Source organism: Hippichthys cyanospilos, chromosome 11 (genome assembly GCF_059441005.1).
Source record: "Hippichthys cyanospilos isolate Australia breed blue-spotted pipefish chromosome 11, RoL_Hcya_1.0, whole genome shotgun sequence".
Classification (NCBI taxonomy): Eukaryota; Metazoa; Chordata; class Actinopteri; order Syngnathiformes; family Syngnathidae; genus Hippichthys; species Hippichthys cyanospilos.
Genome location: NC_142379.1, coordinates 22,456,103 through 22,483,963, shown reverse-complemented (window position 1 = coordinate 22,483,963; position 27,861 = coordinate 22,456,103). Strand labels below are relative to the sequence as shown.

Below are 27,861 nucleotides of genomic sequence, written 5' to 3'. Positions count from 1 at the left end.
AGCAAGGGCTTAGTTAGTAAGCAGCACAAGCGCATTCTGCTATGTGTTGGGGGAAAATAAAAACGTTTGTAACCAAAAAGAGGGTGTTCAAGCTCCCTAATATGCTACTGCTCTTGTGGTGTGCTGTGTGTTAGCTCTTTTATATGGTCTTCTGGAGAATTAAAGCTAAAGCTTACACATACAGCTGATGTCACGGGACATCATTTTTATAGGTGAAATGGTAAACACCTGGCAAGGCAAGATCAATCATACACGCCTGTTCAAAGTGCTTTAATCAAATCAGAATCATAGAGAAAAAGTTAAGTAAATACCTGGTGAAGCCTCATTGTGGATGATACGGCTAAAGGGTCAGTTCACCTTTTCTTTCACTGCACCATCTACATCTTGCTCCTGGATGAAAAACAATTTCACCTTTGATTGACCATCAGTCAGAGCTTGGTATAAGGACATTGCCATGGGAATTTCATCTCCATGGCTGACAAGCCTGTCAACCTCTTAAGTGTAGCACCTATGCCATCAGGGGCCATGACTGACTTCAAAGTATTTCCAGGTTCCCCTTGCAGACCCCTTCTCAAAGATATTAGTGCAAAAAATAGTTTTCTGCTGTTCTTATTGTGTGCAATGCCTATCGCAAAAAAAAGCAGTTGTCACAGATGGGGATTTTTCACTGATTTCCTTCAGAATAGGGTTGGTGTGTATTACAGGTGGTCCCTTCAGTGTTGATGCCGATGTGGTACAGAGAGGTAGGAGCCTACCCCCCCCCCCCCGTAAGATTTGAGTGGACAAATCTTATTGCTCCAATTACACACATGCTTGCTTGTGAAGTCACAAGTTCTTGTAAGCCTCTCCAAATTGAGCGTTTCAGTGATGCGCATCTGATGCTTTTTAGCAGTGAAAACAAGATTTTCTTGAGATGTATGAGCCATTTTCCCTTTGAAGCTTTTTTCTGTATTTTCCTGTCTTTTTTTCTGCCCTTCTAAACTTCAAGTTCATCTTACTTCCTGTTTTTTTTTTTTTGTGCAGCTCATTTTCTTTTTCTTCCAACATCACCTTTCTGAAAATAAACATACAAGCATTAATTTTGTTCCAAAACAATTTAACCTGCAGCAAACTATACATCAACAGCCTATACCAGGGTTCGGCAACCCAAAATGTTGAAAGAGCCATATTGGACCAAAAAAAACAAAAAACATATATGTCTGGAGCCGCAAAAAAATAAAAGCCTTGTAATGAAGGCAACACATGCTGTATGCATGTATCTATAATAGCTATATTAGCTTACTATCAAAATGATTAACTATGAATACATAATGAGGCTTCATGATTAAATGTTTATTTTTCCTGCAGTGCATCCTGACACACCACATGACTACTCTGTTGTGCGATGCCGCCTCAAGTTTAACTAAATTACAATATTAATGAATTATGTTTCATTGCTTTGATTAAATTAAATAAAGCGGATTTTAGAAGATTTTATTCATGAGGATTCGAAAAAACAAAATGGAACGTGCATAAGGTGGCCCTTATCTGGGCAATAGAGTGCAATAAAACGTAGCCTGCATCTATAAAAATAAAACATCAGCTGCATAAACGCGCAGTCTGTTCAATATCGATCACATCACTGGCAATTGAGTATGCTGGCGCTGAATTAATGTCCTTGATTTGTTGATTGGTGTTGCCTGCCATTTTAAACGTTCTTTCCTTCACTTTCTTGGCGGAGAGAGGCGTGTCTTTTTTTTTTTTTTTGTATTATCCCGGTTTTGTTTATGAAGTCCTTAAATTGGTTTTCTGATATGTTGATGAATGACTCCATGTAGTCGCCAACTGTAAACGGTTTGCCACGTTTTATTATCTCCCGGGTTGCAACGAAACTTGCAGCAGTCGTGGAGTTTGGAGATGCAATCCACTTCTTAAATATATTTTTGCGCTCCTCTAATTTCTGCAGAAGTAATGCAATAGCACTTTTTCTGACGGGTTGAAGAGGAGGGGGCTGAGCACACAGCCTTATGGGGCCCCCGTGCTCAGAGTTATCTTGCCTGAGATGTTGTTGCCAACACGCACCACCTAAAGCCTCTGGCTGAGGAAATCCAGCAGCCAGTTGCAGAGTGCGGTGCTGAGGCCCAGTTTGCAGGTGAGTTGTTGTTGTATTATGGTGTTGAACGCTGAGCTGAAGTCTATGAACAGCATTCTCACATATGAGTCTTTCTTGTCCAGGTGGGTGAGTACCGGGTGGAGGGCAGAGCAGATTGCGTCATCTGTGGATCGCTTTGCCCTGTAAGCGAACTGATACGGGTCCAGGCTGGGGGGCAGGTTGGATTTTATGTGTGACAGGACTAGTCGTTCAAAGCACTTCATGATGATGGGTGTCAGTGCCACCGGATGAGAGTCGTTGAAGCAGGATGGAGAGGATTTCTTTGGCGCAGGTATGATGGTGGCAGCTTTGAAGCCTGATGGCACAATGGCTTGCCTCAGGGAGGTGTTAAAGATGTCTGTAAAAACATCTTTCAGCTCCTCTGCACAGTCTTTCAGCACCCTGCCAGGGATGTTGTCTGGACCTGCTGCTTTCCGGGTGTTGTTGGCGGAGAGTGTCCACCTCACGCTGGTAGCAGACTGGCACAGAGGCTGGTCGTGCAAAGGTGGTGGTGTTTTCTGTGGGCGGGTGGTGTTCTGTTCCTCAAAGCGTGCAAAGAAACTGTTGAGATTGTTGAGCAGAGTGATATGGCTTTCACAGCTTTGTGTTGCAGGTTTGTAGTCTGTAATAGCCTGAATGCCTTGCCATAGGCTATGTGCATTCTTGCTGTCCTTGAAGTGGGAGGTTATCTCATGTATTCTTGTTTGGCTTTCCTGATGCCACGGGACAGGTTGCCTCTCGCTGTTCTCAGGGCTGATTTCTCCCCAGCTTTGAAGGCTTTGTCTCTGGTCTTCAACAGCATGTGGACGTCTCTTGTTAGCCATGGCTTCTGGTTGGCCCGTGTGGTAATCCTCTTGATGCGAGTCACGTCGTCCATGCATTTGGTGATGTAGGAGGTCACTGTGTCTGTGTACTCCTCAATATCTGTGATGTCGTTGTAGATGGCTGCTTCCTTTAAAATGTCCCAGTCTGTTGACTCAAAGCAGTCCTATAGGGCTAAGGGTGCCTCCTGTGGCCACACACTTACTTCATTCAGTGCAGGTTTAATGACTTTCACTCTTGGTCTGTATGCAGGCATTAGCATAATAGTGAGGTGGTCAGAGGCACCAATGTGGGGAAGGGGGGTGGTTTTGTACGCTCCTTTGTGCGCAGTGAAAACACAGTCCAAAATGTTATGTCCTCTTGTTGCAAAGTGGATTTGTTGATGAAACTTGGGAATAACAGTTTTGAGATCACCATGGTGGAAATTCAGCGAGGATGATAAAGCCGTCTGGTTGTGCTGTTTGTTGTTCACTGATAGCCTGGTACAGTCCGTTCAGCATCGCACTTCTGTTGCTGTTGTTAGTTGAGGGGATTTAGGTAGCGACCAGCAGGATTGGATTTATCTCCCTTGGCAAGTAGAAGGGGCGACACTTCACGATCATGAATTCCGCCAGAGGTGAGCAGTGTTTGTATACTACAGTAGCATACCGGCACCACGCTTCGCGGATGTAAACACACACGCCGCCATTGTGCGACCCCCCCTGCGAGAGCCCTTTCGGATCTGTAGCATGTTAGCTGCTCTAGTTGTATAACGGAGTACGGAATGTTACTATTTAGCCATGTTTCAGTGAAAACTAAAACACAACAGTCACTCACTTTTCGGTTTGCTGATCTCAGAAGTTGGATATCATCCATTTTGTTGTCCAGTGATTGAATGTTCGCCAAAAGGATAGATGGTATGGCCGGGCGAGTTGGGTTAGCCTCTAGCCTAGCTCCGCGCTTGCCCCGCTTCCTCATCCTGGCGCACCGCTTCCAGCGCCTCCTTTCCGGGGGAGGGGTAGCAAGCGAGACCGGCTAATTAGCAGGCCGGTGTTGCAGCCCCAGTTCCCTTAGCGAGTTCTCCAGTTCCGTGTTTAAAACTTGGTAAATCTTGCTTTTCCAGACGTGTAAGAAGACCCGTGGACTGTACACGTATTGTGACGTAAACTGACCGGTAAGAACTTTCTGACAAACACTTTTTTGACGACTAAAACAACGCATTGTCGGACGAGCGAGTGGCCGCCACGTCTACACGCGCCGCCATCTTGGGAAAAAAAAAGCCAAAGAAAATGAAATTCACACGACAAAATGTTTTTTACATTGCTTTAATTTGGCTGGTCCAATTGGCAACTTTTAACAATTAAAAAGAAAGAATTGTTGATCAAACCGTATATTTAAAATGTAATTCATCTGTTGTCTGCGTGTTTTCAAATAATAATGCTAGCATAGACATATTAACGTCACATGTAAATTGTGCCAATTTTCTCACTGTTGAAATTACTAAAATTGTTTGATTTTTATGATTTAAAAGATGCCCATCCATCCATCTTCTACCGCTGTCCTCCGGGGTCGGGTCTCGGGGGCAGTCGCTTGAGCAAGAGAGCCCAGACTTTCCTCTCCCCGGCCACTTCACCCAGCTCTTCCGGAAGGATCTCCAGGCGCTCCCAGGCTAGCCGAGAGACATAGTCCCTCCAGTGTGTCCTTGGTCGTCCCCGGGGCCTCCTTCCAGTGGGACATGCCCGAAACACCTCACCGGGAAGGCATCCAGGGGACATCCTAACTAGATGCCCGAACCACCTCAACTGTCACCTCGCAACGCGTAGGAGCAGTGTCTCGAAGCTGAGCCCCTCTCGGATGACTGAGCTTCTCACCCTATCTCTAAGGGAGAGCCCGGACACCCTGCGGAGGAAACTCAATTCGGCTGCTTGTTCTTTTGGTCACCACCCACAGCTCGTGGCCAACTGGGCGAACTCCCATGAACCCTCGAGGACCCTGCCGAGGGTGTAGAGCTGGTCCACTGTTCCACTGCCTGGATGAAAACCACACTGCTCCTCCTGAATCTGAGACTCGACTTCCTGACGGACCCTCCTCTCCAGCACCTCTGAATAGACCTTACCAGGGAGGCTGAGGAGTGTGATTACTCTGTAGTTGGAACACACTGTCCGGTCCCCCTTTTTCTAAAGGGGGACCACCAATCCAGGGGCACAGTCCCTGATGTCCACGCGATGCTGCAGAGGCGTGCAGAGCCAAGACAGCCTACAGCACCCAGAGCCTTCAGGAACTCCGGGCGGATCTCATCCACCCCCGGGGCCTTGCCACCAAGGAGTTTTTTGACCACCTCAGTGACCTCAGCCCCAGAGATGAGAGAGCGCACCTCGGGGCCTGAAGGCTCTGCTTCCTCAGAGGAAGACGTGTCGGTGGGATTGAAGAGGTCTTCGAAGTATTCTGCCCACCGGTTCACAAAATCCCGAGTTGAGGTCAGCAGTGCCCCATCTCCATGTCCACAGTGTAAATGGTGCACTGCTGGTGGACCAGCATTTCTTCGAAGCTGTCTAGAAGTCGCTTTCCATGGCCTCACTGAATTTCTCCCACACCCGAGTTTTTGCCTTGGCGACCGCCGAAGCCGCACTTCGCTTGGCCAGCCGGTGTCTGTCAGCTGCTTCTGGAGACCCACAGGCCAAAAAGCCTGATAGGACTCCTTCAGCTTGGCGGAATCCCTCACCGCCTGGTGTCCACCAGCGGGTTCGGGGATTGCCGAACATTTATTTTGTCCCATCCTATTTGTCTTCTGATTACTTTCTCTTTAGGGCTACAAGAGAAGGATTTGGTTCATTTTCACATCCGGGTCGCATATGTCCATCTTTTCCGCAGTGAAAGCAGTACCAGATTCTCTAACGGTTAGGTTTAGCTCTTCGCGTGTGCTTTCTGAACTTTTGAACTTTCAAGGAAAATCTTTGATTTTACTGAGGTCACAACAAGGGTGTCCATAATTTGTGCTTTAGTCTTTCTGATTCTTTATCAATTCTCAATTTTAAAGATTCAAGGTAAGACTGCAGGTTGTCTTTGTTTGTTCTTGTTGAGGTTCCGCTAAGCATCTTTAGGAATTGTTTCAACAGTTGTTTTAATTCTAACTAATTCACCAACAGAAATGCCTCCCCTTATACAGTCTGTGTTGTATGAGTATCACTTGAAGCCATTAAAGATAGGAAGAAGATTCCTCTCCATGGTTTGGCATAGTGTTTTAAGTAGAAAAGTATAGAGATCATCTCCATCTTCGATGGTGCCAAAAACAGAATCAAGAATCTTTAAATATGTCCACACTGTGGCTTAACTTGTAGATTGTCTTCGTAGCACAGACAATGGTCCTCAGAAACTACCAAATTCCAGCCAAATCGGTATGTTATCACAGAGTTTTCTCTATCCATGCTATGCAGCCACGTTTTATTGATGAATTTACATTTTGAATTAATAGGTTTAGTCACACAAATGTCCTTGTCTAGGTTAATCCTTAATCATTAAAATCAAAATGCATTCCTAAAAGTAGTCATTTAATGTTTACATAGCTGAGGTCTCAAAGTCAAAGTCAAGTCAAAGTCAAGTTTATTGTCAATTTCTTCACATGTGCTTAACATACAAAGGAATCGAAATTGCGTTTCTCACTATCCTCTGTGTTTTACATGTACAAGAACAATCCTAAAATCTAGATTCTTATTTATAGTAATGTGCAGTATGTTAGATCTACTTTGCCTAGTGTTGCTAAACTAATAACTAAAACTAAAAACTAAATACAAAAACCAGGTATGGCAAGAGTACCCCAAGACAAGACATAAGTAGCAGCATATGACAAGACAATCAAACAGTACGAGACAAAGCAAGACAACTCTAACTGTGGTTGTCCCAGTTGTGTGCATTTGAGGTAGTTGTTATAACTCTAAGTGTAATCGCTAGTGCAATAGAAGTATAATTATAAATAATTATGGCAGCAGCAAGTCTGTGCAAATTTTGCAAGTGCATGAGCAAAGTTTGAGTTTGGGTGGGTGGGGGGGGGTCGAATGACCTATACAGTACTTCGTCTGCCAGCTAGCTGTTTCTTCTGGATGGGGCTGAATGTGGGAGAGAGGAGGGGAGAGAGAGAGAGAGAGTTCAGCAGTTTCACGGGTGGGAAGGGGGGAGAGTTCAGCCGTCTCACGGCCTGGTGGATGAAGCTTTTTCCTGAGTCGGGTGGTGCGGGAGCCGAGGCTCCTGTACCTCTTTCCGGAGGGCAGGAGGCTGAACAGACTGTGGTCTGGGGTCTGGCACGATACGCTGAAATCTTGCATGGTGTCATACTTTGTGTTATAGGCATATTTTTTTCTGTATTTAGGTGAAATTCTGAATTGTACAATTTTTAACTGAGGTTCCACTGGAAGTAACATTTTCCTTTTTGTAACATTTGTGGTTTATTTTCAGAAAAATGCAGCATTGCATGACGAAGTTGCCCATTTAGAAGAGAAGTTTTTAAGAGCAAAGGAAGAGCGCCAGTAAGTAAATACGTCTCAGATAAAATTTAAATAAACCAATCTTAACTTAAAAATCTATAACTATGGCATCTAAAGAGCAGGGACCAACTTTCCCAACACTGTCTTCCAAATGTTCAGATTGTTGCTGTTGCACTACCAGTCTCTGTTAGAGGGTGACATACTGCCCACACCCAGTTCAGCCACTCATCTCACTGTGCCACCTTCCACAACGAGTTCCGGCCTAGGAGGACCAGCCGGCATGTGCGGGACGCCTATCCTCACACCTGTGGTGTCAGCGGTGGATGAGGTGCAGTTAAAAAAACCTAAGAAAGAACGCAAAGAGGCTGGCAGAGAGAATGGAAAGGATGAGCGTGAGTTGATGCATTACTGACAACATTGGTGTCAAAAAAGCTCATATTCTAAATACATATGTGATTCCTAGTTCCGAAGAAAATGACGAAGAAGCGAAAATTGGCTGATGGTTCCCGGAAGCTGGTGCAACCCATTCCGCTTGACTCCTGTGGTCGCCCCGTCTTCCCCATTGTGCTTGGAGGCTTAACTTTGTACAGCTTGGGTGAGGTCTGTGAAGTCACACAAGGCACTGTGTCAGTGTGTCAGCAAAAGCAAACCTTTCCCAACTTTCCTCCAGATCATCACAGACAGAATGCTTTTCCATGATGAATGCTCCATCTACCCGGTGGGTTTCTGCAGCACGCGCATTTTTGCCAGTATGAAAAATCCTGAGCTGCAATGCCTTTACACCTGCCAAATCAAAGATGGAGGAACCGGACCACAGGTAACACACACACATACTCAACACACACACGTACACACGCACAGGCACATTTTACTCCACATCCAGACTGTATACTGTACAGTGTTGTTTGAAAATGATCAATATAAATAATTTATAAATTGGGCAGTCATGATGTTATCAAGAGATTAACGGCCACATAACTACAAAAATGATTAAGTACATAGTAAATAATATAGACAAAAATCTTTCATTTTTATTTGGTCATAGGATTCCACTTCAGCGTTCATGTATGCATCAAGACCAATTCAAAGGAAAAGTTTATTTTTTCATTTTTTCAAAATCAACTGCAGTGTTTGTTATGGCCAGGAGAGGGCCTTAGCTGTTAGAGAAGCTTCTCAAAATTGAGCCATTTTTCAAGCAATTTGCCCCAAATGTCCACAAATGACCCAAAAAAGCTTCATTTGAGCATCACTAAAAATTCGCATACATCATCCCTAAGACTGAAGCCTGATTGAAGCTCATATTTGCCGTTGCAATGCGCCATTTTCTGCTCTACTTATGGTGGTGGATGACCCGTAGATCAACTTTGCCTGGTAGCTTGGCATGACGCAATCTTAATTTGCATATTCAGATCAACTTCAAGGGATCAAAGCCACAAATCTAAAGGAGAGATTCATGCAGACATCAAGTCGTGTCTAGTGAAGTCATAGTTGTGCAACAAGAGATGTATTCAAAATACTTACTAAAAAATGTATTAAACGTGCTGATTTTTTTTCTAAATGACAATCATTAAAGTCATTTGAAAAAAATACAATGTTTTTGACAGCAATTTAAAAAGTTCATAACTTCCGCACAGACTTTGACAGTGAGAGCATCACTGGATGTCGTAGATGTGCAATTACGTTTCACACCACAAAAGCAAAGCATGTTCCCAAGGATCATATATGCCTCCCTGCCATTGCATCCCACTATTTAAAAAGGACTGCCATAAAGATACATGCTAGCACAATAACCCTAAGTCATAAAGCACTTCTTGTGGTCACATTTAAGGAATAAGAGGTCTTTGATTTATTTTCCTTAAACTTGCAGAAAAATATCACAAAGGTCTTCATTTAACAATCCTTAGTTCCAGATTCTTTAAAGGATTGCATGGTTTTTGTGTGGTGTAAACCAGTAAAAATCGAGCAAACATAAATGATGGCTAGACTGCAGACAGACGTCACCCATGCCGAAGAGCTCGGGGTCAAAATTAAATCCATAAATAATATTCTTTTACTATATAGCACAACAGATACACAATGATTGAGATTTAATATTTAATAGATTCTATGACAAAAGGAAATGTGGGCATGTTTACATGAAAATGCAAGATCTGACTATAAAGAAGCCAAACTAATGAAAATGATACTTTGTGACTTTCTCCCTAAACTCTGTCTCTGTTTGAAGCACTCTTGTCTCATGCAAAAATATTGGTGGGGTTCCATCAATCAATCAATCAAATTTTATTTGTATAGCCCTGAATCACGGAAGTCTCGGGCTTCACAGATGAAGCGGTCATGTCGAGACTTCTTTCGAAAAATGAAGTCATACAGAGAGATCTTTTTCGGTGTAAGGTACACAACAGCATCCCCTGTCAAAGCTCCCAGAAGGGGAAGGATAAACTCAAAAACCCCTATTTGGGGAAAATCAGAGACCTTCAGAAGGGACCACAGGTGGGAGGACCCCCCTTCCAGGCCCACAGGTTGAAGTGGATACTGCATGTGCCAGATACAGACAAATAGATACCCATTACAGACAAATACAGGTACACAATATAGATTACAGAAAACATATTATGCTATATAGTGCAATGATGACTTGACAGCAGGCAAAGCCATTGAGCAGGAACCTTCCCACAGTCCAACCAAGTGGACCTCAGACGGTCGATCTCTTAACAGTTGATCTCTTAACCCGCGATGGTCGATCAGCGCAGGGCCAAAGGTCAAGTCAACCTTCGCCATCTAGCTAGCCCCCTCTCTGAGAGAAGGGGGCAGGAAAAAAAACAAAGAAAGCTGCAGACAGGCCCATTAACTAAATACTTTCGAATATAAATATGTTTTTAGTCAGGATTTAAAGATTTCTACTGAGGTGGCTGCGCGAACTTCCATAGATAAGGCATTCCATCGTACTGACGCGCAGATGGAAAAGGCCCTCTTTTTAGCCCGTGGGGTCAATAACAAACCGGCATTTTGTGTTCTCGGGACAGAACATATGGTGATGCTAAGTCGACGAGATAGGAAGGAGCTAAACCGTGTAAAAGTACTGTAATTATCAACACCTTAAAATCAGCTAGAATCGGAGTAATATGATCGAACTTTCTCTTCATTGTCAATAGTCTCGCTGCTGCATTTTGTACAGACTGCAGGCTTTTGAGGCAGGACATGGGAAGCTCAGAAAACAGAACGTTACAATAGTATAGGCGCGACGTAAAAAAAGCATGAATTAATTTTTCAGCATCGCTAGGAGAAAGAATAGGGCGAATTTTAGCTATATTGCGAAGGTGAAAAAATGCCGTCCTTGTTGTGTTATTAATATGGGTCCGAAAAGAGTGGAGTCAAATATCACGCTGAGTTTTTTTGCAAAACTACTTTGGGAAATAGTAGAGTTATCCAGGTTCAACGTGGTATTCTTAATCAAGTGCTGTTAATGAGCAGGGCCAATAATTAACATCTCTGTTTTACTCGGGTTAAAATCAGAAAATTGGAAGACATCTATTGTTTAATCTCAGCAAGGCAGGCCTCCAATTTACTGCACTTGCGCTGTTATTTCTAAAGGCATGTATTCAATCAATCAATCAAATATAGCCCTAAATCACCAAAGTCTCAAAGGGCTTCACAGATGAAAAGAGGTCATGCGGAGACCTCTTTCGAAAAAAGAAGTCGTACAGAGACATCTTTTCAGTGTAAGGTACACAACAGCATCCCCTGTCAAAGCTCCCAGAAGGGGAAGGAAAAACTCAAAAACTCCAAAAACGTATTGTATTGTTGGGTATCACCAGGATAGCAATGAAAACTAATAGCATGTTTTCGTATAATATCGGCAAGAGGAATCATGTAGATGTTGAACAGTAAGGGACCAAGTACTGACCCCTGCGGGATACCACATGAGACGGAGAAAGATTCAGAGATCTCATTGCGATAAGAGACAATTAGCGTCCTTCCCATGATGTAGGATCTGAACCAAGAAAATGTGATTCAGAGATACCAACACATGATTTAGGATGTTCAATAAGAATATGACGATCAATAGTGTCAAATAGGGCACTATGGTCAAGCAACAATAATATTGATGAGATGTTGGAATCCATGGCTAAGAGAAGATTATTCGTCACTTTTACAAGGGCTTTCTCAGTTGATTGGTTGGTCCAAAAACCTGACTGAAGGAGTTCAAATCTATTGTTATCTATCATGAAATCGCTAAGCTGTTGTGCTACAACTTTCTCAAGAATTTTGGCAATAAACGGAATATGTGAAACTGTTCTATAGTTAGAGAGATTTTCAGGATCTGGGTGAGGTTCCTTAAGTATTGGTTGGAGGACGGCCGTCTTAAAAGCTTCATGTACAATGTCAGAGGAGAGCGACAGATTGATAATATTCAAGACAGATGACCCTAAGATAGGGAATAAGTCTTTAACGAGTTTGCCTGGAAGCGAGTCGAACGTGCAGGATGTTGGCTCTGCTGCGTTAACCAGGTTTGTAAGACACTCCAGGGATACTGAATCAAACTGGGACAAGGTTACCAGATTTTCATGAACCCGATTATCCGAACTAGCATCAGCAATCACAGAACCCGTGGGGGTATGTGGCGCTGCCTTTTTTATTTCATCCCTTATTAGCTGAATCCGCTGAGTAAAGAATCGCATGAAATTGTGTGCTGAATGGAGGGAACTATGATTAATCTGCTGCTGTCATATCATCTAAAATAAAAAAATACGTTTACATATACTTTCACATTTCATGTTCATACATGATGACAAGCACTGTAGTAGTTCTGGCCATACTTGAAAAATGTTTGAAAAAACATCAAAAGGGCCTCATTTACAAAGCTTCTTTAGTCGACCTTGCATTGTTAGAGCAACAGCTCTTAATTCTTTGGGTGCCACTGGGGTGCCAGCTAATTTTGAGCATTTTGACTCATCTTTCAAGACCTACAGTAAATTGTGCGCTATGTCAATGTAAACATGGGTGGTACCATTGCAAATTTGATTTCATTCATTAGGAAAAAAAAGTATAATTCTGTCTTATTCTGTTCTTTAGTACTCACTATTTTGGGTCAAATGAAAAATAACTACAAGCCGAAGGCCAGACTGATCGAGTGTTCATATTCATGTTTAAAAAAAAAACGGACGCAGTTCAATGAACCTAATTGAACATATTGAAAATTGAACAAATACACTATTACATGATTGGATCAAGCAATATTTTGTTATGGCTCTGTTATGGCTTTCAACAGGCACAAATGACTCTCTTCTTATATATAAAAATCAAGGCACCAGTTTATATTGTCAGGGAAATAGCAAACGTTGGCAAATTTTGTCTTCCAAGATATAAATCAGAGCAATTTTGTATTAGTCACCCATGTGAAATATTTTTAAAACATAAATGAACTATAAATTCATGATAATTCATTCATATCTAGGGGGACTCAGACTTTAACTTGAAGGGACAATGTTGTCCAATGACAACGTATGTGTGTGTGTGTCTAAGCGTCCAGACGGTGTCACGTTGCTGCCTTGGTTGAACAATTGAAGTTTGCAAATCCAGTGTAGCTCTAAACACCAAATGGATCTTTTGCAAAGGCATTCCCAGCAGAACTATTTGCCAGGGTTAGCTCACGACCCTGGTAGCCTATGCCTCCAGTCAAAGCCAACACCGTGTAGCTTGCTTGTTGAGCATTGCACCGCCTTCCTGCATTGAGCATCCACCCACGTCACGTTCAACGTGAGGCCTCTATATGGTGATCTTATGACTGTTGGCTATTACACCTGTCTATTAAATTATACCAGCTGCTCACATATCCATTTGCACTTGCGCAGAAGCCCGCAACTGTTGACGCGAATGCCCTAGCCCCTCCGCGAGCAGGCAGATTACATACAGCCTGCACAAGTTAGCTGAATTCTAATTGGCTAAAAACTCCCACTTAAAACTATAACACTAGAAAAAGCGTTCCCAAATGGATATAATATGACATGAAAAAAACAGACTATGGAGAATAATTTTATAAATAAATAAAAAAAGATATAATATATATTTAGTAATGAATTAAATTGAAATGAATTTGAAACTAAATATGCTTTCATTATAGTTATTATAATTTATTATGATAATGATGTCAGGTTATGTTAGGCCAGCAGAGAAGGCCTTGCTGGCCCTGACAGCCCCACCACTGAATGCACCCTATTACACCTAAGGACATGATTATTGTTATCCATGCACCGCCACTTAATGATGCATAAAAAGTTGGTTTTTACATTTTGACCTAATATCCCAAGCCTGTTAAACGAATAGAAGTTTTTTTTCAGTCCATCTATTCGACAATATTTAGTGATACACATTGTGCCACAAAGTGCAAACAAAAATATATATTTACACAATTTTTGCACTGTGTTGAGACTAGCAAGGCCTAATGACCGTACGTGATCTATACAATTCCTCAAAACCTGATCAAAATGACGATAAAAGCTGCTGTAACTTGACCCAGGTGATCTTATTCTCTCCGTATTTTAATAATTTGTTGAAAGTTTAGTCTTGAACACATCTACAAAATAATTTTTCATCATAGTGGTAGGGCCAATGAGTGGCTAAAAGATTTTTTTTTTTTTAATTCTGTTTATGTCCAGGTACGGATCTACGTCAGATTTTCTCCGAATATTTAGACATTTATGTAATTAGTTTTTTGTGTGGTTAAAAAATCAAAACTAATCAAGCCCTCACTGGAGTCACACTCTAACCACTATACAAAGTTGGCTGTTTTCTTTCAGAGTTTAATGTATTTTGGTCATATTCGGTTATATTTTATCTCCTAATTCTGAATTGTCATTTACACACAAAAAAATCGTATTCTTAAGTGAAATTATCCCACCATGTCAGTGCTCCAACATGGCCTGGGCTGCGAGGGTCCGCAGGTCTAGTTTGTTTGGTTTTGTGGAATGTTGTTTTCTCTTATTTTTCACTTGAAATGCATGAGAGAATCCAGGGGTTCAGTGGTATACAGGGATGTTGTGTATTTAGCCCTTTCCATTCATATTTTGTGTTGGCAACATTTTAAATAACAGCTCTTAAGTGGACAGCATACTGTGTTATTTGCAATCCTGCATGTATGGAATGTCACTGTGATATTTCTGAAGCTCAAATAAAGATGAATTCTAACGTCATCATTTTCTGTCTTTTTTGTTTTGGTTTAGTTTGAGATTGTACCTGAGGAAGATCCCCAGAATGCCATTGTGGCTTCCTCTGCCCTGACATGCCACTCCAATCTGCTTAAAGCCATTGCGTCAGCCAGGTACTGAACTGATAACTCATCAAAACCAAGAGCAAACAAAATACAAGCATACTTGCTGTTAATTCCTATGTACAGTACATGGATGTGACAGCCAAATCAGGAACTTGCTGAGCCTGGTAGTCTGAGTTTTCCCCATCTTTCACACAAAAATACAGGTGAATGGATACCTGGGACAGACTCATAGACAGAAGAAGCACTTCCATGTTTTTTGGCATGTGCTTTACGATGCACAACGTTGCAAAAAATATGCACTAATTTGAGCACCAACTGCAGTGGGTTTAGAGCACTTGATTGGGGTCAAGTGCAAGTACTTCTTAATCCATGTATTTTTTAAAGGCTTCCCGTCATAAAGCACTTGCTGAAAGTATGGATATATGGATGCAAACCTCACGGGCCACACTCCACATTTTTGAATAGTAGTTAATGAACCTCTATTACGAGGAACTCAGTTACTGGGCTTTTTGGCCTGAAAGCCACTAATTGTATTTATTCATTTTTATTTAGGCTGCACCTAACGTACCATGCACATATACACTTTGATTTATCATGCCCATGCATACCTGCACCCTCTTGTAGGTATCATTACATAATCTACCCATTTACAAATCATACTTGTGCTGTGCTACGACTGTTTTTTTTTTTTGTTTTGTTTTGTTTTTGTCTTAACTTGGTACTTATTTGTTTTTACAACATACGCGTGAGGATTTTGTTTTACGGAGGAACTTGTTTCTACACTATGCACATGACAATAGACGCTTTGACTCTTGAATCTTATGTGATCTTATGTCATTTGTAAGTTTATCCTTGAACCAATATGTGATGGAAAGGACAAAGTTGCCAGAGGCAGTAGTTCGGAGAGCGGAGCAGGCGTTGACAAGCTAATGTTGCGGCTGTAATAACTGGTTGTGGTCAAAACGACACGACAGCAATGAACTAAGATTTCTAAACGTATTAGATAATGTTCAGACATAGCACTAGTTTACAGTAATATTGTAACATTTGAGGTTGCTAAGCACTGGTAGCACCAAATCTATCACTTTTATGCGTTTCTGCATCTATTATCTGTGTAAAACCCACTAAGCACTGTTAGCACCAAATCTATCACTTTTATGCGTTTCTGCATCTATTATCTGTGTAAAACCTAATGTATCAATTATTGCCTTAAACATGGCAGTAAGTGATATGCCCTCACACAAACATGTTTTTTTTTTTTTTTTTGTTTTTTTTTTTGCCATAAACTGCATATAACTGACTTGCTCAATGTGGATATATATTTGTGTGTGCTCATTTGCAGGACATTAGCAAGTGAATTCTCATTCATTTGGGTTCTTCATTGTCAAGGATGTCACACTCTTCGTTAATGCCTGCTCCTGCTGCTGAAAATAATTCTAGAAGATTCTCTGAGTTTGTTCTGTTTTGTTTTTTTCTTTTTTCCTGTTAATGTTAGTTGCACTTTAAATAGGCTTTGATGTTCCCACTGTCACCTTTTCAAGATTCAAGAGATTTATCATCATATGTATAGTTGTACCATACAATGAAATTCTTTTTCCCCCCCAGTTCCAAGGCTGCCCCGATTGTGCCATCAGGAGCCGACTTCTTTGGTTTCTCTCATCCCACCATCCAGAATCTCATTCAGAGTTGTCCTGGAGCGCGGAAGTGTAACAAGTATGTTACATGTAATTATTTCTTGTTTTACCACTGATTTGTACTCTCTCACGGGTAGTGTGCATCTCATATATGCTTGAAGTTTTACTATCTTCCACGTCCTCACAGTTACAGATGGATACGTTTTGAAGTGTGTCGGCCGGGCGATGGCCAGAATCCTCACAGTATGTCAGAAGACGACGCCTCCATCAATTTTGAGGCCTATCAGCGACACCGGCGCTTTAGCAACAAGCCAGAGCAAACCTCAGGGTTGGTTACCAAATGTTGATTTTACAAGAAAGAGACTTTACTGTCAACATGGCTCAGTGTGAAGAGTGCTTGACTCCCAACTGGAAGGTTGTAAGTATCTTTCCCAAGCCAGGCAACCATATGGAAGTGGCCTTGAACAAGACACTAAATTTGCTCCCAGTGTAATTGACTGCAGTTCCTTTTGTTGTTTAAATGGACATGAGAATAGGTGATTGTGAGCCATTGTAAAGCGCTACAAGCATCATAAGCGCATTCCAATCCTGTTAGAGTATATACAAGAACTGTATCATCATATTCACACACTTGTATTAAATTGATAAGTATACAGTGCTCATTTTACCTCTGAAAAGTGTCGTGTCCCCGGGACTTACAAGGCTTAAAAACTACAACAGAAATGTTTGGAGTCCCAAAAATCTTGCAGTATAAATGACAAAATTTAAGGTTCAAACTTTATTTACAAGATGTGAGCAAAACAGATATTAACAAATGTCACAGTAAAATGTATTAAAATAATAGAATGAACTGACATGTAGCCTCCATCATCATCTTCTTCATTATCGCAACCACTGACTTAACTGTCCATTTTGGTAGAAAAGTCCCCTTAGCTTCAACATGTCAACATTTGTTCCTCTTTTCTATCTTCTGAAGCGTTTCTTTTTCGCTTTGTAATTTCTTGCTTGTCTCATTTTTACATGATTGTGTATTACTTTATCTGTCACTGATACCAAAAAAATTGCAGAGTTGATGTTGTTTAGGCCTAAAGATATAACTTTTCAGAGGTTTTTATATTATATTATGTTAGGCTTTTATATTACAGTGAACCCTCATTTATCGCGGTAAATACGTTCCGGAACCGGCCGCGATAGCTGAAAATCCGCTTAAATAGCGTGCCCACTTTTCATTAAAAAAAAAAAAAAAAAATTAAACATAAAAAGTCTTTATGCTATACATATTATTTAAGACAAAAATTACTGCAGTAAACATTTATTTAAATCTTAAATATTACACCTTTTGCACTGTACAGTAGTGAACTTGTTGGGGAGAGAGAGAGAGAGACTGCGTAGGCTGGGGGAGAGAGAGAGAAAGGGAGACTGCGCAGGCTTCGCTGGAGCACCTCATCCACAAAGCAGCTCAGATGAAAGAGCGGTCGGACTAATATGGCTCAACAACGTGGCTTTTATTAGGGCCCGAGCAGCAACCGCTGCGAGGTCCCTATTGTTCTTCTCCGGATTATTATTATTATTGGGGCCCGAGCAGCGACCGCTGCGAGGTCCTTATTGTTCTTCCCCGGACTATTATTATTATTATTAGGGCCTGAGCAGCGACCGCTACGAGGGCCCTATTGTTCTTCTCCGGATTATTATTTTTATGAGGGCCCGAGCAGCGACCGCTATGTAGTCCCTATTGTTCTTCTCCGGATAATTATTATTATTAGGGCCCGAGCAGCGACTGCTGCGAGGTCCCTATTGTGTTTGTCCAGATTATTATTATTATTATTATTTGGGCCCAAGCAACGACCACTGCGAGAGCCCTCTTGTTTTTGTCCGGATTATTAGGGCCCGAGCAGCTACCGCTGCGAGAGCCCTCTTGTTTTTCTCCGGATTATTAGGGCCCGAGCAGCGACTGCTGCGAGGTCCCTATTGTTCTTGTCCGGATTATTATTATTAGGGCCCAAGCAGCGACCGCTGCGAGGTCCCTATTGTTCTTCTCTGGATTATTATTAGGGCCCGAACAGCGACCGCTGCGAGGTCCCTATTGTTATTCTCCGGATTATTATTATTATTACTCTCCCAAATGAATCGCATTTTTGAGGGCCTAAATATAAACGAAAAGTCACCAAAATGTGCACGCTCGTCGGGACTGCTGTAAAATTTGTTATTTTGGTGTTTTCATACATAAAATTTAAAAACTTGATTTTTAGCGCCTTCTAGTGTTGAACAATTTTACTGGATCACGGCCCATTTCTTTTAGGCATATATAGGACCTCAAGACTTACAAAAAAGTTATAGAACGTCATATGCTAGGATTTGCAGAATCAGATGATTTTTTATGTGCCTTTTTGGACCGTTTTTGGATGTTCGCAGGTACCAAATTCCTCTTAATCGGTCCTAACCGGTTGACCCGATTGACTTCAACTTTGGCGTCCTCCATTATCACGCATAGGGCCACAACTGGGCAAAATTTCGTGAAGATCGGCTAACATATATGATGGGGGCGGGGCTTCAAAATACGTGTTTCAAAGTCAAATTTCCTTTGCCATGACCAACAAAAACCTTAATAACTCCAATTTGCAAGCTTTAAAAAAAATCTGAAACTACAGAAAATTTACTAGTCATAGCTTTAAAATATCTGCATGGTTAATTTTCAATTTAAATATAGTGTCACCTAGTTACAGACAATGTAAATTTTTAAACTTTCATGTATTGTGCTAAGCACATAAGAGTAAATGAATCTAAAATTTGTTCGAATAGCATCGAGACTCGGAGGATAAGGCTTTCCAAATTTTACGACTTTGTGATAAAGCGGGTGGTCTGTACGCCACCTCAAAGTCCGAGTTTTCCCAAATAAGCAAAAGTTGCTGTATTTGGACCCAGATGATCCTAAAACTGCAGCCAGTTCCGACCCGTTTGACCTAGAGCTACGAAATGTTTTACGCATATGTACGACCTCAAGACCTACAAAAACATTATAGAGCACCATGTGTTAGGATCTACAGAACCAGAGTTATCAACTGATGAATGTAGCATTTGGCCCGATTTTGTACATTTTTCGGTACCGCAACCCTTAACCCGATCAACTTAGTAATATCACAGAATTTTTTTCTGACAGGCCTTTAGACGCGCCTAATTTCCACCACCAAATATTACGATGTTTTGATAATGGCCGTGGCCTATGCCGCAGTGCTCATTACAATGGTATAACAATGGCATAACAGTAAATGCTGCTGTAGTTTGACCCAGATGATCTCATCTTGTCACGACTTCACACGTTGAATGAAAGTCCATTCTACAGACACCAACATACATTCCATCGTAGTGCTAGAATCAACTTGCGGCAGAAAATAATATATTACCGATTTTGCGATTCCAATCACAGTGGGCCCCCGTGTTACGAATATGAACGCAGAATTTATTTATTTATTTTCTTAAACGAGAACTTTTCTCAAACGAGAACATATCACCGGCAATTTCCTTCTCTTTAATCCTTAATGGAAGAAGCCTCCCCATTTTGTTGTTGACCGAGGTCCGTCCCCTGGCAAGGAAAGTCTTGCCCTTAGAAGATTGCCGAGCGGTTACGGCCATACTCACTAGCAAGGTTAACTATGCGTGCGCCTCCTTCGTATTTTTTTATTATCTCCTACTTCGTTTCTATTGTCATAATCCTCTTACTTCTTCCTTTACCGCCACTTGCAGTTTTAGAATCCATGTCTTACAGATAAAGTTTGCAAAGTCTTCACAACACACCAACCAGCTGTTGCAATCAAGCTAGATGAAGGCGTTCAGCCAATAACATATCGGCATTTCTGTGATTCACGTGACACCGGCCAATAGCATATCGGCATCTCCGTGACTGAGACCGTGACGGGGAGACCGTGACTGTGACCTTAATCGACCAATAGCATATCGGCGTTTCCGTGTCATGCGAGAATAGTTAATTTTGTTGACGCAGCAAAGCGAAAAAAAATAGTGTGGACACACTGACCGTCATGTTGGGTTGTACGTAAGACGAAAGGTTTGTGCGTTAGAGGGGGACAAAAGGTTTGTGCGTTAGAGGGGGACAAAAAACGCCGCGGTCCACGTTTGTAAGATGAAAAATTCGTAAAACAGGGAGTTCGTAAACCGGGGGCGCACTGTACTTAGTTGAGCCCGTTGAACAAATGTTAATGAAAATTTGACCTTTTCTAAAACATTGACTTCTACTGTTAGCCTGCATATGCACAAATACATTCATACCCAAATGTGTTCATATTTCGAAGTGTTCATACTCGGAACATGCTCAGGTCTGCGAGGGCCTGTTATAGCTGCTTGCAGCTCTAGTTATTATTAGGGCCTGAGCAGTGACTGCTGTGAGGTCCCTATTATTCTTCTCCAGATTATTATCATTGTTCTCCCAAATGAATCGCTTTTTTGAGGACCGAAACATGCACGAAGTCACCAAAATTTGCATACTTGCCGGGCCTGCTGTAAAATTTGCTGTTTTGGTGCTTTCATACGTAAAATGAAAAAGAGATTGATTTTTAGCGCCATTTAGAGTCGAACAATTCTACTGGGTCATGGCCCATTTCACCTAGAGCTTTGAAATTTTTTAGGCTTATGTCGGATGTCAAGACTTACAAAAAAGTTATGAACGTCATATGCTAGGATGTACAGAACCAGAGTTATGAATTTTTTTGTCAAATTTCCTTTCCCATGAGCAAGAAAAACCTTAATAATTCCAATTTGCAAGCTTCAAAAAATCTGAAACGTTACAGAAAATTTACTAGTCATAGCTTTAAAGTATCTGCATGATGAATTTTCAAATTAATTATAGCGCCATCTAGTTACAGACAAAAATGTCATTTTTTAAACTTTCATGTATTGTGCTAGGCCCGTAAGAGGAAATGAACTGAAAATATGTCCAAACAGCATTGAGACTTGGAGAATAAGGGTTTCTAAATTTTACGACTTTGTGATAAATGCGGGGTGGTCTGTACGCCACCTCAAAGTCTGATGGTTCCCAAAACCAGTAAAAGTTGCTGTAATTGAACCCATATGATCCTAAAACTGCAGCCAGTTCCAACACATTTGACCTAGAGCTACGAATGTTTTCAGGCATATGTAGGACCTCACAAAAACATAGTGCGCCATATGCTAGGATGTACAGAACCAGAGTTATCAACTTTTGTCTTTCAAACGTCTTATTGATTTCACAAAACCTCAATGACAGAAATTTAACAGGATCATGTACAAATAACGGATTTCCATGTGTGTAAACAAAAAACCCTAATTCACCAGACAGCATACAATTATTCACGCACACACAACAACACACACACTAGGAGGGGGAAGAAAAGTGGGGGGGTGAATAAAATAACCATACATATATGCATTCGTATAAACCTATGCATTCATAATCATGCCTGCATTCAAAAAAGCAACACACAATAGATAAATATACACACAGGCCATGGTGAGATGTTTATTAAAAAAATATAACAACAAAAAATTTACTCAGACACAGCAGTATTAGGATTATCAAAAACGGTCAGAAAGGGGCGCCATGCCCTGTAGAATCCATTGGCACTCGGACTGAATCGTATCTTTTCCGAGTCCATACACAGCAATACATCCCTCATCCAGTGTCCATGAGATGGGGGAGCCGGATCCTTCCATTTTAGGAATATACACCTTCTAGCAATTTAAGATAAAAATGAAAGCAGTTTTTTAGAAGAACCAGATAAGCTCAGGTCTGGGGCAACTTCAAATATGGCGGTTAAAGGGTTCGGTTCAATATTGCAAGATAAGACCTCAGACAGTGCGGAATATCGACTTCCAGAAGATAGTTAAAAAGGGACAAGAACAAAACATGTCTATTAACGTAGCTGGTTCACCCAAACATGTCACAAGTCGAGTCCACATTAGGATAAATGGATGCCAGTTTAACTTTAGAATAGTGAACTCTGTGGACAACTTTGAATTGTATAAGTGTATGGCGAGGGCACATTCAGACTGAGTGTACCTGATAAAGAATTGTCTCCCAAACCTCGTCACAGAATGTTACCTGTAGGTCCTGCTCCCAGACTGCCTTGAAGGCGGCCAGAGATGGACAATGTATTTTACAAATTAAATTAAAGCTTCTAACACCCCTCTCATGCAAAACACAGAACCCCGTTGTTGGAGCAAATACAGTAGATGATTATTTGCAATTGGGCTTAAAAGTGAGAAAGCGAGCAGACTAAGAGTCTTCCCTAAATTGAGACCAAATTTGAAGAGTGTTTTACAACCGTGCAACTGGAGGAAACTAAACATGTGATTGGGAGTGGAAAACCCAAAATAGCAGGCAAAGAAATTCCAGTACCACCAGCGTGAGCTTTCATTGCAACCCAGGGTGGGGGCGAAGTCCTGAAATGAAAATGCCTAGTTATAATTCTGAACGTTTGTCAAAGATAATCCACCTGATTGTCATGGGCGTTGAAGAAGTCTTCCTTCATCTAGGGCAGGGGTGGGCAATAATTTTTCAGCGGGGGCCTAATGAGAAACAGAAAATATTGCGGAGGGGCGGGGCAAAAATGTGAAATTACTTCAATTATCATTATTTCTATGTTGAAATAAATACATGACAAACCTGATAAATGATTTGTAATGATATGAAGTTGTTATTTGAGAGTGCATTTTTTACAAAAGCAATTTATTCTGTAAAATTGCGCAAAATAATGGTAACAACATTTGTAAGTTTTTCAGTAACATCAGCACTAAAGTGCTTTCTGTTTTTCCCATTCTATTAACACACCAGTTTTTTTATGCCATTAATGTTACATAATTCAACAGTTTTGCAGCAACAGCCCAAATAAGCAGAAATAACACCAAGGTCACATTTTAGTGTTTTGTTTACTTTTTTGTTCTTGTTCAGTGAGATAAATCTAGCCTCTGTTGAGTTTCAACAAGTGCATTAAAGTCAGGTTGCATGTTTGAGGTGGAGATGTGAAGCACACATGACAAATGATCATTAGTAAGAGAAGATCTGTACCTGGATTTAGTAAACTTCATTAGTGAGAATGTTTGTTCACATGTATAGGTAAATCCAAAAAGAACCAGCATCTTCTGAGCATGTTTCCTCATGTTTGGAAAATTCTCCTCTTTAAGAGAGGAATAGAAGTCCAGCAATAATGCTGCCTTAAAGTTTTCTGCCAGGACTGTATTGGACTGCAAGTCTATGAGCTCCAGCTGAACATCATGTGGTGCGTTATTGACATTGCATGCAAAAGAAGAGGAAATCAAGTGCATTTCATCCTCAATGTTCCTAAAATCTTCAAAATCATCTTGAAAACTCACTGTGCAGGTCTCTTAACAGCCTGCGCGGGCCGGAAGGAGCCGTGCCTTAAAATGCCCGGGTCTGATCTAGGGTGTCTACCATTCCAAATAAAAGACAGAATTAATGAGTCTAAAGATTTAAAAAATGATTTTGGGATCAGAACAGGAAGACACTGAAAAAAGTATAAATATTTAGGGAGCAACATCATATTCACTGCAGTATTTCTACCTATCCAGGAAAGTAATAATGGGGACCACATGGACAAAAGCTGTTTTAAACGCTCCAGCAATGGTAGAAAATTAGCTTTGAATAGATTCAGGAACTTTCTAGTGACACATATGCCCAGGTATACAAATTGGTCGTTTACTCTCCTAAGTGGGAAGGAAGCCTCTATAGTTAAGCCTGATAGCCTTGTTACTAAGCAAATACAATTCACTCTTATCTAAATTTATCTCATAACCTGAAATTTTCCCAAACTCCTCCAAAATCTGGAGTATTGCAGGTAGTGATCGGATCGGAAATTTACAGTGGCAAATCATCCGCGAACAGCGGGTGTAGGCAATTCCGGCCCTCGAGGGCCGGTGTCCTGTATGTTTTCCAGTTTTCTCTCCTTAACACACCTGATTTAAACCATTAACTCATCAACAAGCTCTGCTGGAGATTGAAAAAAATCCTAATCATTTGAATCAGGTGTGTTTGAGAGAGAGAAAACAAGAAAACATGCAGGACACCGGCCCCTGAGACCTGTAATTGGCCACCCCTGGCGTACAATGAGACTCTGTGCTTAAGTCCACCCCTTCTAATGCCCTGTGTTCCTACAGTCCCGGATCAAGATGGCAAGCGGCTCGATTGCTAAGGCAAATAACATGGGGCTTAAAGGACAGCCCTTCCTTGTTCTGCGCCACAATCTAAATTATTCAGAATATTGACCGTTTGTTAAAACTGAGGTGAACGGAGAAGAATACAGCAACTTTATCCAAGAACAAAACTTAGGGCCAAAACCAAACTTTTCCTGATTGAAAAACAAATAATCCCAGTTGACCCTATCAAAAGCCTTCTCTGCATCCATGGAGACCACAGATTCTGCCAGGTGATTACTGGATGTATACACTATGTCAAACAGGCATCTGATGTTGTAGAAAGAATGGCGGTTTTTAACAAAGCCAGTCTGATCCGGCGAAAAAACAGTTGAGAGCACCTTGTCCAATCGACAGGCCAGCAGCTTCGCCAAAATCCTGACATCGGCGTTCAATAATGATTTGGGCCTATAAGAGGAACAGTCCATTGGGTTTCTCATCCTTCTTTAGAAGCAAATAAATGCAAGCCTGATTGCACGTAGGAGGGAGGGTATTGGTCTCCAGCGACTCTGAAAACTAAAAGTAGAAAGGGTGAAAGATCCTTGAAATGTTTTAAAGAAGTCAATCGAAAACCCGTCTGGCCCCGGCGCCTTCGCAGACTGCATGGATGCTATAGCAGCTTTAATTTCTTCCTGCGAAACAGAGTCTTCAAGAGCCTGCCTCAAATCCAGAGAGTGAGGAAATGCCAAGATTACCTAAAAATGCCTCCATATGGCCCACGCCCACAGTGGATTCAGGTGTGTATACCGATGAGTAGAATCTTTTGAATTGATCATTAATTATTATAGGGTCAGATGAGATGTCACCACCATCAGTTTTTATACCCAGTATCAATTGTCTTGCTCTAACTCCACGTAGTTGATTGCCTAAAATTCTACCGGCCTTCTCCCCATGTTCATAAAAAACTCTTTTAGCCCTCATTAAACAACCTTCAACTTGATGAGTGGAACTTATATTAAATTCAGTCTGTAGCCTCAACCTTTCTTTATACAAAGAGGAAGATGGCGATCGGGCATATTGTCTGTCTATATCAAATATTTGATTGGAAAGGTCCTTCTGTTTCTGCATCATGGATTTCCTCTTAAGTGATGCAAATGAAATTATTTCCCCCCTGAGAAAACACTTCATAGTCTCCCAAATGGTATTGCAGGACATACCTGGCGTTCTATTTTCGGCCAAAAAAAGTTTTATTTTGGAGGAGATAACTAACGAATTCCTCATGCGTAAGCAACAATGGATCTAGTCTCCAACATCTTCTTGCCCTATTGCACTCCAGCAACGACATCTCAAGAACAAGAGGGGCATGATCTGAAATTATGATACTTTCATATCTGCAAGATACAAGATTTAAAAGCAACAAGTTATCAATGAAAAAAGAAAACAGAGCCAAGCAAGAGCACTCACCTGGCTCGTAGAAAGGCGGAAGGGAGAACTTGGGACAACTGGTATGTGCAGCGTTTGCTTCACTTAACAGCTGTTGAACCGTAGTTACTGTGCTAAGCTAACGATAGCACAGCATTGTCCGTACAATATTTAGCACGGTCTCGGCTACTTGATTGCGACATTGAAACTTTTTTTTTTGGCAGGCGAGTATTGCCGCAAAGAATAAAGGTGCTGTCGGTGAAAATATTGGCTCTGTCCGCGACATAAATGTAAATCGTTGTGGTGATCAAAAGGTTGGGGACCACTGTCGTAAACGGTTGACCCAATGAACTTTCACTTTGGCATGAATCATTAAAAGCTGCGTGCAAACTAAACGCGAACGAGGCGAAGTTCACTCCACCCCCCTTGCCTCTCTTCGCGTGACAAAAAAATGGACAAAAAGTGCAACAGCGACAGAAAGCCCCGCAAATGAGCTTAGCGATGCGAATTTTCACGTTCTATTAGCAGCACAACTGTTCCAAAAATGGTTAGGATCCGTTGAAATATATGATGGAGGTGGGGCTTCAAAATATGAAATCAATATTATATAGAAATCTTTTTAACTCAGGTGAACAACCTTTAAAAAATATGAAATTTTTCAGTTTCATTAAATTTCATACAAATGATTGAATTCCAATGCTCAACACACTTTTTTTGTTGTAGTGCGGGTACCATCTCGTGGCAACAAAACAAAAATATGGCTACATTTTGATATTTAAGTATTACTTAATATCCCAGAATGGTTTTCTGACAGGCCTTCAGTCACCTAATTTCCTCCACCAAATATTGCAACATTTTAATAATGGCCATGGCCTATACAGCAGTGCTCATTCCGATGATTTATCGTAAGAGTAAATGCTGCTGTAATTTGACCCAGATGATCTCATCTTGTCACGATTTCACACATTGAATGAAAGTCTATTCCTACAGACATCAACAAACATACATTCCATTGTAGTGCTAGAGTCACGATGTGGCAGGAAATAATATAATACAATTTTTGCCATTCCGTTTACTTAGTTGAGCCCGTTGAACAAATGCAAATGAAAGTTTGACCTTTTCTAAAACTAACTTCTACTGTTCACCTGCATATGCAATAACATTCATTCCCAAACATGTTCATACCTTGACCTTTTCATACTCAACGTGCACAGGTCTGCGAGAGCCCGTTAAAGCTGCTTACAGCGCTAGTTATTAGTATTAGTATTATTTTGGACGTTTGCAGGTCTCGAACTGCTCCTTCTTTCTCCCTCATAGTTAACCCGACCAAAGTCAAATTTGCTGTGGTCTATTATCAGACTTAGGGGCACAAATGGGCAAAAAATTGTGAAGATCCGCCAACATATATGATGGGGACGGGGCTTCAAAATATGTGTTGTACGGAAAAAGTGTTATACATTTTTCAATGTGCAATTTTGGCCCACTTTTGCTCGTTTGCAGGAAGATCTTATTTTTTGTCCTTGACTCATCTGAGAATTCTTGATCATGACTGCACTCTCTGCACCGGCCTTGCCTGAGCACATAATAAGAGACGTTCATTCCCACTTCTGACTTGATAACATCACAGCGATGAGGAACACCGTTGCACCACCTCTACACTGCCCCTGTACCACCCATGCAGACTAATTATCCAAGAAGCCATGCATCTTTTAATTTTGCTTTAGCACTGGAGTTGGGGGGGAAGAAATCTTGCACCTAGTCAATCAAGTAAACAAGAAAGTTTCCATTGATTAGTTACTAGGTTTTACTGCAGAAAATGTTGAAGGGGGTTTTGGCCCCTTCAACTGGTTTTGGAATTATATTATGAAAGGGGTGCGACAGCCACATTGTAAGAGACGCTGTTTCCTGGTTAGAAATGACTCTTCCAAAATAAGTATTGAAAATATTTCATTTGAAATTAAATTACCAATATGCCAAAGGTAAGATTTC

At 41.2% G+C, this 27,861-nt stretch overlaps 2 protein-coding genes across 10 annotated transcripts in view; both read left to right on the top strand.

Moving 5' to 3' along the window:
* The window catches only part of tbrg1 (transforming growth factor beta regulator 1), a 34,886-nt gene extending 17,718 nt beyond the window's left edge, over nucleotides 1-17,168 (top strand). For all 9 annotated transcript variants that reach the window (XM_088426970.1, XM_088426972.1, XM_088426973.1 and 6 more), the window contains 7 exons: nucleotides 7,382-7,452; nucleotides 7,570-7,802; nucleotides 7,874-8,010; nucleotides 8,081-8,227; nucleotides 14,631-14,728; nucleotides 16,286-16,393; nucleotides 16,502-17,168. In XM_088426970.1, the coding sequence (XP_088283096.1) occupies nucleotides 7,382-7,452; nucleotides 7,570-7,802; nucleotides 7,874-8,010; nucleotides 8,081-8,227; nucleotides 14,631-14,728; nucleotides 16,286-16,393; nucleotides 16,502-16,661 (954 nt within the window). In that variant the 3' untranslated portion in view covers nucleotides 16,662-17,168. The remainder of the gene's footprint in view (nucleotides 1-7,381; nucleotides 7,453-7,569; nucleotides 7,803-7,873; nucleotides 8,011-8,080; nucleotides 8,228-14,630; nucleotides 14,729-16,285; nucleotides 16,394-16,501) is intronic.
* Nucleotides 17,169-24,256: 7,088 nt separating this feature from the next.
* LOC148416355 (uncharacterized) overlaps nucleotides 24,257-27,861 on the top strand; it is a 48,485-nt gene continuing 44,880 nt past the window's right edge. The window contains exon 1 of the mRNA XM_088426966.1: nucleotides 24,257-25,247. Coding sequence (XP_088283092.1) covers nucleotides 25,212-25,247 — 36 coding nt within the window. The 5' untranslated portion in view covers nucleotides 24,257-25,211. The remainder of the gene's footprint in view (nucleotides 25,248-27,861) is intronic.